General features: G+C 48.3%; 1 protein-coding gene across 1 annotated transcript; it reads right to left on the bottom strand.

Moving 5' to 3' along the window:
* Positions 1–10,524: 10,524 nt before the first annotated feature.
* On the bottom strand, positions 10,525–11,304 carry LOC108124956 (seminase). The gene has a single exon (XM_017240921.2). It carries the CDS (start codon positions 11,302–11,304, stop codon positions 10,525–10,527), a length of 780 nt encoding a protein of 259 aa, XP_017096410.2.
* Positions 11,305–11,514: the final 210 nt, after the last annotated feature.

Below are 11,514 nucleotides of genomic sequence, written 5' to 3'. Positions count from 1 at the left end.
GCTTGACTTGGTTTGGATATGCATATGGATCCGATTCGATTCGATTCGACTGGATTGTTGAGACATTTGTGGGTATTATTACTTTGGCTACGATTCGATGGCCAAGACAGGTGTCCCGTCGGTCCGGCGTACTTCAATAATTCATGTTGACGTATGTAACCCGGGGACGGGATCCTTGGAGACCCGGTGGCACTGTTCCCGTGTCGGTGCAGTGCGTACTTCTCCCATTCGCATTGTGCGAATCAATCGTCCACTCGAATTCGAATTCAATTTCCCTGAATTATTCAAATACCGGAGTGAGTGCGGCTGATACTGCTGCCCCTCGCACTGTTTCATAATACGGGCCGCAGTCATAAACTTGTTCAAATATTGACGCCCAATTATGGTAATTTGCATTGTCCTGCGCCCGTGCATTGCTTATGGATAATTTTCATAATAAAATTCATGTGCAGTATCCTTCAGAGCCCCCTATTCTCTTTGCGAAATAACAGGAATTGTCACTGTGTTCGATTCCGGGAAACGGTGCCTTCGTTTGATATTCAATTCCGTTCTAAAGAAGCCCCACATCAGTCTGAAAGGTTTTGGCCATAAAATATAATGGCCCAAATCGACGATAAAGCAGAATGCCCCATGATTTTATTTTAAAAGTCAGTGGCTGGAAAGAAAAACGGCACACTTGCCTGGCAATTTCCATGAAAACTAATTGCAATGGCAGCTAAAAGGACTCACTTCACATTGAAATTCAAATCTGGCGCCAGGAACTGCACAGCTTGCTCGACAAGCAGTGCAAAGCAGTTCAGTCGGTGAACTGAACTCTGAACCAGTTCAGAGCGATGCCTATATCTCCTTCAACTCTTATCCGATTCTCAAGCGGAGTACCTTAAAAGATTTCTAGACGAATTCTCCATCATTCTGCATCAAAATCTAGACACGAAATATTTTTTCGATTTTTTGTCCATTTTTCTGATGGGATCCCTTCAAATCGCGATGTTTCCCCAAATGGCTCACAGCGATGCCCATATCTTCTCCAACTCTCATCCTATTCTCAAGCGGAGTGCCTTAAAAGATTTCTAGACGAATTCTCCATCATTCTGCATCAAAAGCTAGACACGAAATATTTTTTCGATTTTTTGTCCATTTTTCTGATGGGATCCCTTCAAATCGCGATATTTCCCCAAATGGGTCAAATGGCTCACAGCGATGCCCATATCTTCTCCAATTCTCATCCGATTCTCAAGCGGAGTACCTTAAAAGATTTCTAGACGAATTCTCCATCATTCTGCATCAAAACCTGGACACGAAATATTTTTTCTATTTTTTGTCCATTTTTCTGATGGGATCCCTTCAAATTGCGATATTTCCCCAAATGGCTCACAGCGATGTCCATATCTTCTCCAACTCTCATCCGATTCTCAAGCGGAGTGCCTTAAAAGATTTCTAGACGAATTCTCCATCATTCTGCATCAAAAGCTAGACACGAAATATTTTTTAGATTTTTTGTCCATTTTTCTGATGGGATCCCTTCAAAATGTGGTATTTCCCCAAATGGCTTACAGCGATGCCCCATATCTTCTCCAATTCTCATCCGATTCTCATGCGGAGTACCTTAAAAGATTTCTAGACGGATTCTCCATCATTCTGCATCAAAATCTGGACACGAAATATTTTTTCAATTTTTTGTCCATTTTTCTGATGGGATCCCTTCAAATTGCGATATTTCCCCTTTAAAATGTGGTATTTCCCCAAATGGCTCACAGCGATGCCCATATCTTCTCCAATTCTCATCCGATTCTCATGCGGAGTACGTTAAAAGATTTCTAGACGGATTCTCCGTCATTCTGCATCAAAACCTGGACACGAAATATTTTTACGATTTTTTGTCCATTTTTCTGATGGGATCCCTTCAAATTGCGATATTTCCCCAAATGGGTCAAATGGCTCACAGCGATGCCCATATCTTCTCCAATTCTCATCCGATTCTCAAGCGGAGTACCTTAAAAGATTTCTAGACGGATCCTCCGTCATTCTGCATCAAAACCTGGACACGAAATATTTTTACGATTTTTTGTCCATTTTTCTGATGGGATCCCTTCAAATTGCGATATTTCCCCAAATGGGTCAAATGGCTCACAGCGATGCCCATATCTTCTCCAATTCTCATCCGATTCTCAAGCGGAGTACCTTAAAAGATTTCTAGACGGATCCTCCGTCATTCTGCATCAAAACCTGGACACGAAATATTTTTTCGATTTTTTGTCCATTTTTCTGATGGGATCCCTTCAAATTGCGATATTTCCCCAAATGGGTCAAATGGCTCACAGCGATGCCCATATCTTCTCCAATTCTCATCCGATTCTCAAGCGGAGTACCTTAAAAGATTTCTAGACGAATTCTCCATCATTCTGCATCAAAAGCTGGACACGAAATATTTTTTCGATTTTTTGTCCATTTTTCTGATGGGATCCCTTCAAATTGCGATATTTCCCCAAATGGCTCAAATGGCTCACAGCGATGCCCATATCTTCTTCAATTCTCATCCGATTCTCAAGCGGAGTACATTAAAAGATTTCTAGACGAATTCTCCATCATTCTGCATCAGAAGCTGGACACGAAATATTTTTTCGATTTTTTGTCCATTTTTCTGATGGGATCCCTTCAAATTGCGATATTTCCCCAAATGGCTCAAATGGCTCACAGCGATGCCCATATCTTCTCCAATTCTCATCCGATTCTCAAGCGGAGTACCTTAAAAGATTTCTAGACGAATTCTCCATCATTCTGCATCAAAACCTGGACACGAAATATTTTTTCTTATGGGATCTTTTCAAAAATCAGTATTTCCTTAAATTGGATCCCTACAGGGATGCCCATATATTCTCCAATTTATGTTCGATTCTTTAGCGGAATATCTTCTTGGTCAATTTCGTCAACTTTTCTGTTACTCTTAAGTAGCTTTACTCTCAACTCTCCTAGCCCGTTAAATTGAAAAATCGACAACTGGCTAATACATACGTATATGAATTAATTACACAGCTCCACAAAAAAAAAAAAAAAAAAAAATTCAGAGATCAGACCATACCTCCTATATGGATTTGGGGTCGCTGAATCCGAATCCGTGGTCAGTTGGTCGCCATCACGTCAGGTTTTCGAGAAAATAACGGTTGAATAGTCGAAAAACGCCGTTTTTGGCCATTTTCGAAAAATCGTACCGCAAAATTCTGATGTCTTACAAACCTAATTCAAAATGGAAATGAAAGGCTGATTTGTGATCTTTAAAACGAGCTCCATGACAAATTTTTCGCTTGCACCGTTAGGACAGGGGGTGCGTTTATATGTAGGCATCTTAGCAAAAAATGTATGCCGAACACAAAAATTTCAAAATTCAGCATATTCAAATAAAACATGGTACCCGGGGGTTTTTGGGGTCGCTGAATCCGAATCTGAGGTCAGTTTGACGCCATCACGTCAAGTTTCTTCATAACCTCAAAAAAACCTTAAACCTCATAACCTCAAAGTTTGACGTGATGGCGTCAAACTGACCTCAGATTCGGATTCAGCGACCCCAAAAACCCCCGGGTACCATGTTTTATTTGAATATGCTGAATTTTGAAATTTTTGTGTTCGGCATACATTTTTTGCTAAGATGCCTACATATAAACGCACCCCCTGTCCTAACGGTGCAAGCGAAAAATTTGTCATGGAGCTCGTTTTAAAGATCACAAATCAGCCTTTCATTTCCATTTTGAATTAGGTTTGTAACACATCAGAATTTTGCGGTACGATTTTTCGAAAATGGCCAAAAACGGCGTTTTTCGACTATTCAACCGTTATTTTCTCGAAAACCTGACGTGATGGCGACCAACTGACCACGGATTCGGATTCAGCGACCCCAAATCCATATAGGAGGTATGGTCTGATCTCTGAATTTTTTTTTTTTTTTTTTTTTGTGGAGCTGTGTTATGCATTGAATTGCGGACCAGGCGGCAGCAGCGAAGTGCAGGTTTTTGTTTTGGCGTGTGAACAAATTAGCCGGTCCAACAGCCACCTTGGAGAAGCTTCCTCCTCGGAGATTAGTCAGGTGTCGGGGCAAAAACAAAGTCATTAGCCGGAGGTGGGCCAGCGAGTTGCAACCTGGCGGTGGCGGCGGCAGTGGCAGTGCCGGCTCTTTCAGCTCCGCCGAACTATGTGACATTTTTCAAATGCTGCCCCCGGAAGGCGGCAGGCGGAGGGGCTCTTGGAGAATACGGTTAGCCCGGCCTTGTGCGTTTCCTCGCCGACGGGCAGGCAACGTGCAGAAATGCCTACGCGTCAGCGTCGGAGTCAATTGCAACAGCAATTGAAGTTGCAGTTGCTGGCGGAGTGCCTCTCTTGCAACAAAAACAATCGCAAGAACAACAAGAACAAGAATTCGGTGCTGGGCCCGTCAATGGTGTCACAATCCCCGGCCGAAGGATGAGACCGCATCGTGTTCTGTTTTCCTTCTCGTTCCCCCGGCTCCTCCCGAATCGCATGTACTCACGCCTGTCGAAAGCTATTTGAGCAGCATTCATTCAAGGCTCATCGGAGGACTCCTCGGGGCCAGTCATTCAGTGGGAAACTGGTTGCGAATCTTCTCCAGCAGCTGCAGGCTGCAGTCCACTGGCTGATGCTCGCTTCAAATCCCAATCAAACGTTGCGCTGCCGAGGGGAATGGTGAGAATTTCCTTTGTGGTCGGGACGGAGGACGGCGTTTTGTTAACAACAAACAAGTGGAATGCAAACTTTCAGCAGGCAGCAGGGCAGAAATAAAATAATTTCGGCCCAGTCAGGCGAGTCGGTGCTAGCCACGTTGACATCTCATCTCTCTCAGAGCCTCTTAGCCTCTGAGCCGCTGTGGCTCAGACTCTTCTGGCCTTTCTGGCTCTGTTCACCGACCAGGTTGGCGGCACCGGATCAAAGCCGCCACTGGGAATGCCGGCGTTTCTCTTTGCCGCGGCATGATAAGAATTCCTCGTGCCCCCAGCCTCAAGCGGCTTTCTGGCGGTTTGTTAGCGGTTCTCCAAGTTATTCGTTATTCGGCCTGACGAACTTCTGACCACTCCGCCAGACTCCGCCAGAGTTTCCCGCCTGGGCACGGGTATTGGGTATCGGGTCAGTGGCAGGCGAGTTTATTAACCTTTTTGGCGACAAATAAGCCAATTTGTTAGCCCGGTTCATCGTTGATAAGGAAATCTGGATTTGGGATCGGGGTCGGGGTTGGGTTCGGGTCGGAGGCCCTGAGCGGTTCAATGCCTATCGGCCTGCTGCATCTCGATCTAGGCCGGGTTTCGGGCTCCGCAATTAGATACAATGGCTGCGCTTAGCGACTAAGCCCGCCTTCTATCGCTGCGGATATATTTAGAAGCTATTTGAATATTATTAACGTCAGATAATTATAGACACGCACACCCACACACAGACACATATACAGTGGGTCAGGGGTCAGGCGATGCGAAACGCAAAGTGCACGCAGGCAGCAGATGAAACAGGAAAAGGGACAGGAACACCAGCAGGGGAAGGGGCAGGAGCAGAGACACTGACATAGAAATGGGTCCAGGACCTTTGTTAAAATGCCGCCAGGCACAGTGGTACGAAATCAGATAAAGTCTGGGGAGGGATGGATAAGAGCTGAATGGACCTAGGAGATGTGTACTTAAGATTTCATTTTCTAATGCTAATTTTGGTTTTTATGCAACTTTAGCTTCTTCTTTTTATTGAAAACTAATTAAGTTATGAGCTCTGATATATTCCAATATATATTCCAATTCAGAGACCCTACTTGCTTGCCTCACTGTGTCCTGGTGCTGCCACAAGAGTTTTCTGTTTTCGTACATTTTTGGTTCTTTTTTTTTTTGGTCTATGGAAACCTACACTCACGCAGGTAATTATAATAATTATCTGGACGGATGCATGAATGAGCAGGGCAGGGAAACGCTTGGGCAGAAGGTCCTCTCGGGCAGAGCGTCCATCTTGCGGCCGAGCAGCCGGCCCTCGGGGGCGTGGCGGGAGTGCAGCTAGAACCAAATGTGACTTCGCAACTGACACTAATTACACGAAGGCGTCGGCGACGTCGGTGGCAGCCAAATTCCCAGCCCAACATCCTGGCATCCCGTCCTGACTCGTCCTGGCCACGTCCTTGCCCGCTCAGCCGTTCATCCGGTAGGTGGCAACCTGTGCGCCATCTAATTGCACCTCCACCCCTGCAACGATGTCGGAACTATGAGTTATGTGGGCATCCTTTAAAGTCGGACCTCCTGGCATCAAACTTGGCCAGGGCTGGAGCTGGAGCCCGGTTGTATCCTTTGAGACGCCGTACCGCACGTGCTGCAGATTACACGTTTCAATGACTTTGGCGGCAGCGGAATAAAAGGAATTACAAATGCCTTGCCTCGGCTTGCCTGCTCCCGGCCTTGCCCCCTCGCCGCACCCCCCCTGGTGGCAGTCGAACTTCAAATGCCCGACTGCTGTTTCAATTTGTTGCCCATTGTTGGTAGTTGGTCGCTTAATTAAGTTGACGCCGCAATCAAATCAAATAAAAATCAAAATCGCACGCATATGCCGCGCCGCGGGTGTGCGAGGAGAGCGGAAAATGGCGAACCACCCCAACGGCGAGGCGAGCGAGAGTGAGCAGGATGGTTGGCCTCTCAAGGACCTTTGGCATATGTTCCCGCCACGACGTGCCTGCAATCAACCGCCGCCTGTCGATGGGTCGCGGGTGGTGGGCGGTGGGCCGTGGGCGGTGGCTGGATGGCTGTGTGTGGCCTGCTAATTCGCTTTAAAGATTTTCAGGGTCGCTGGCAGGATGTCGCCGCTGGCAGGATAATGCGTCTTTGTTGACATCCCCGCAACAGCATCGTCAATGGCATCGTTAAGCAATTCATTCAATTGATTCTATGGCACTTGGTTGGGAAAGCAATGATGGTATTGTTCGCTCCAGATGCGTTTCAGATACCATTATTATGTCTCTTCACATCGCAAAGATAATAATCGTCATGAATTTCATTTTAGTTGACCCATTTCTGAAGTTCTGCCATCCTAAATCTTATCTTAATACTGATTCTAACAGATCTTAATGCTGACACAGTGAGGAAAATAGGGATTCCCTCACGTAGGACAGAGGCTAGGGGATCTATAAGTATTTTAAATTCATTGTCAATTAATTTCAAATGAGTGATTTGAAAAAGGGACTTTTAAAAGGCCTGCCCTTCTACGTCCCTTTCACTCAACGGCCCCTAATCAAAGCATTTGCCCGACATAATAGCCAAGTTTACAAATTAGAGAGTCCTGTGGGCTGCGCACTTCAAATCAAACATGGAGCTGTAAAAATATTGGACACATATGGATGGCGTGGCCCACACACAGGCACACCCGACCCTGGGCCACCTCCCCCTCTGGATCCGGGGCCAAAATGCTAATTTGAGTGCTCCACATTTTCGAGGGAGGGCTGACGGCTGGAATTTGGATTTGTAATTGGAGTTAGAGTCAGAGGACGGGCGATTGGTCGGTGGATGGAGCGAATGGGGCTCAGAAAAGGGTTTTGGGTTGCACGCCTGTAAGTAGGCTAGGATTGCCACTGATTTTAAAGGATCTGGCTTCACCCGAATCCATGCAAATTGCACTCGAGGCCGAGGCAGGGGGCGAACGGATGCGTAATGTTGCCATTGTAAATGAATGAGTCGTAGCTCCGTCGAGTGGGTGTGGGCGACTGGGCAACTGGGCAACTGGGCGAGTGTGCGAGTGTCCGATGTGCGTGCATTGAATGTGGCTTGTTTTACACTCGAACGAATTTGAATACGTTGCTAATGGGATTTTGATGATGACAATGTAGCTGCCTCCCCTTCGTTTGACGTCGGTCGCTGTGAGTAGGTCTGTTTTCAATCGAAATGTGGCTCCCCAAATACAGACGCCGAACTTTGGACTACTGGCTAAAATGGGACTAGGCACTCTGGAGAAACTTTAACCGCACTTGGAAGCTGGCGCAACTTCAACATCCCAACTTGTTCTTGAAGAGTTTGAATGGCCGGCGCATTATGCCGCTCTAATGCGTACAAGTACATAATGGCAAGCCCACCAAGAATTCCCCGCCTCCTGGCATGCCGGCCCACCCAATTACAGGCCCGCAACATGCCAGGGTCCTTTCGACCCCGGGCCGGATGACGACAGCAACTACAACAAGACGGGCACGTCAAGCAGCGGCAACATAATGTGCCATTCACTTCCGTCCCGGCGGAGCTACCAAAGAACGTTAAAAGATTCCACGAGTCTGTGTGTGTTTGTACAGAAGGGGTACTTTTTGTGGCAGCCACACACTGGCAGTCACACTCACAACCACAGAGACAGCCGGACTACATAAGCAAACGCCTGTTCCTGTCACCGTTACAGCGTTACACCGCCGTAGTGCCTCCGCCACCCTTTGCGGTTTAGTTGCGCCATTGCCGTACACACATACTACCAGCCACACGGACACATGGAAGACCAACCACTACCACCTCCACATCCTCTCCCACCTACAGGATCCGCTCCCCGCCCCAAGAGCTGTTTACTTTTTACAGGTTGCGGCTGCGGTCGCTCACTGCGCGGTGGTTGGTTTTCCTCCTCCGGGGGTTAGCCCCGTGCACTGGCCACCCTCTCCGCCGCCGTTCCGTGCTTAGTTTGCCTTTCGCCAATGCAGCGCGGACAATTTGGGCGTGTCGTTCAAATACCGCAGACCGTGGGTGGCCCAACTCCCGATTCCTATTCCTGGTTCTAGACAGCGGACTGCTCACGCAAGCCCGAAAAGAACCCAAAACCCTGAGGATAGGACGGCAGTGCTGACACGGCTTGAGAAGGCCAGGCTTATAAATTTTTCTAAAAAAGTGATATTTTAAGAGTCTTCTCTTGAAGAGATTTAAGAAGAGATACCTTTGAAATAAATGTGGAATTTCCAGTAATACTTTCTCTGTAACAGCCAGGCTGCCATCTCTGATCGACCTCTAGACGTTTGCATAGTTCCGTGTTGACTCGGACGAGTGTCCTTTTGAGCGGACAACTTTATTGGGCTTTTTTTTGCCGCCCACCCTCGCCACATTCCTCCCCTTTGGCGGGAACTTGTGTGGCAGCCACCCCCGGTGCCGCACAATACGCCTTATTATTGGCTTCCAGTGTGCTGGCACGTTCGATTATTTGTGTCTTAATTAGCGTTTGTTGAGATTTGTTGTTGATGTAATAAACTAATAAGCACCTGTCCCACCTGCGCTGCAGCTAATTGCAATTCAATTGTCGCCATTCCAATCCATTCGATTCCACGGCAAAGTTTTGTTCAATCTTTTATTGGTTCTGTGGTGGACGGCGGACGGCGGCCGATGTATTCAGAATGATAATTGGCGGCGCGGCAACTAGCGAACGAGTTTAATAATAATAATTTGGCGGCTGATTAGCAATAGCACCTTTTGGGCCCATTCACAGACGGCGAGGCCTTGGCTAATTTGAGTACTTGTGGCTGTCAATCTGAAAAGGCTTTGGCTTTTCTCGCCTCTGCCTCAATTAGCACTTTATTTTCGGCTGCGGCCGGCAGGGTTGGGGAGGCCCAATTGAATCGAATGACACACAGCTATTGACCCCAGGACGGGGCTGTTGTGGAGCGCTATGATTGTTGTATCCATTAGGCACTTAATCGAACGGGACTGATTATCGTGCGAAAAGAAGTGCAGTGCCACTGGCCGCAAATCGTCCGTTATGGAAAGCCATATTAATTGCATTTTTATCTTAAACACCCCATTCCCATTCCCATTCCGATGAGCGGTGATCCGCAGTTTGCAATTATCCAAATGAGCTGGTCCGCTCGCTGTCACCAGATCGTTGACCAGGTCCACCAGAGCCGCTCATTTCCAGAGCAGCACGTGTTAAGTGGCGCTCTAACTGCACTTAATTCGCCTCAAATGAGATGCAATCTGCGGCGACGGGATATGAAAGCTTATGGCCACTGCACCCGGGTGACCCGTGCCACGGCGGTGGTCGATGATCAGTGTTCATCGCCGGCTTCCTTCCTTCCGCTGCTGGAATGGCCTATCCAAGACCCTATTTCAAGGCCTAATCAATGCAAATCGAGCTGCATAACTGGGAAATTAGCGCGCGACAGCAAAGTCAACAATCGGAAGTGGCCACTCATCGGTAGAAGGGCCTCTTAGGGCACAGTGGTACTGTTCCAAGGAGGTCATCATTCAATTCTAGTAGATCATAAAGACTTTCTTAGATAGATTAACCTTGCAGGCTTGACAGAAGGTGCTTTATTTGTGTGTCTACTCCTTGAATACTTCTTCACCTTGTCGACCTCCTTCTGACCACTGTGCCACTACCTATTTTCATGCCGGCCTGGCCCAAAGCAGATCGCTGATATCTCCATTTGCCTCGCCCATCACTCATCCGGTCGGGCCAGCACCAAGGGCTTCCTGGGCAGCACTTGCGCTTAACGATTTTTAATTCATATTTTAACTAACTATTAATAGCAACTACTTCCGGGCGAACTTCTCACTTCTTCATGGAGCTCACGATGAAGCTGCGCGCCCTATGGACACTGGTGTAGACACCGGGATACTTGGCGTTCGCGCAGCCCAGGCCCCAGGAGACGATGCCGCAGAGCTGCTTTTTGTAGATCACCCCGCCGCCCGAGTCACCGGAGCAACTGTCCTTGCCGGCGGACCGGGCACAGAAGGTGGACCCGGACAGGGTGTCCCGGTACTGGTAGGCCGCCTGGCAGACGTTCTTCCGAATGAGCTTGATCCGCACTGTACGCAGCTGGGTGGACGGACTGGTGTTCTTGGAGCGCGTGATTCCCCAGCCGGAGACGCGCATGTAGTCGCCAGAGCGCCACTGCACCCTGCAGAGGGATATGGTCCGGATGTTGCTGCCCGTCATGGCTCTCTGCAGCCGGATCACTCCCACGTCCATGTTGAGAGTAGAGTTTCTAAAGCTGGCCGGAATGAAGTACTTGGCCACGCCGCGGACAACGCCCCTCTGGGTGAGCTTGCTCACTCCGCCCTGGACGGTCATCCGGGAGGCCTTGTAGCCGCTAAGGCAGTGCGCCGCCGTCACCACGTACATGGAGGTCACCAGGGAGCCGCCGCAATAGAAGGAGCCATCGTAGCGCAGGTTCAGCACGTAGCCGCCCACTGCGGACTGGGTGGTGGTGGTGCCGCCCACGATGCGTGGTTGCACCTTTTGGCCGACTGCAGGTGTGGGTGCACCAAGCAGTTGCAATTGCAGGACTAGTAACAAGAGCGGTGCTCCGGAGCGAAGGAAGCACCTCATCGCGGAAAGAGATCTGAGTCGTCCGGGGACGGAGTCTGCCGTTTTATCACCGGATTTGCCAAGAGGGCTATCAGCTGTGTAAACAAGAATGTGACGCAAAGTGGGATTCGAGCGGAGACTGGGTCAAATTCGCAAAGAGTTCCCTTGGAGTGACAACATGTGGCTGCTGACCTTGCGGAGTTCACGAAAACATCGAAATATTTACACAAA

Source organism: Drosophila bipectinata, chromosome 2R (genome assembly GCF_030179905.1).
Source record: "Drosophila bipectinata strain 14024-0381.07 chromosome 2R, DbipHiC1v2, whole genome shotgun sequence".
Taxonomy (NCBI): domain Eukaryota; kingdom Metazoa; phylum Arthropoda; class Insecta; order Diptera; family Drosophilidae; genus Drosophila; species Drosophila bipectinata.
This window is presented reverse-complemented; position numbering and strand designations above follow the sequence as displayed.

What these genes read in the sequence shown, in the direction of transcription:
- LOC108124956 (XM_017240921.2), bottom strand. Translation starts at nt 11,304, where the DNA reads ATGAGGTGCTTCCTTCGCTCCGGAGCACCGCTCTTGTTACTAGTCCTG.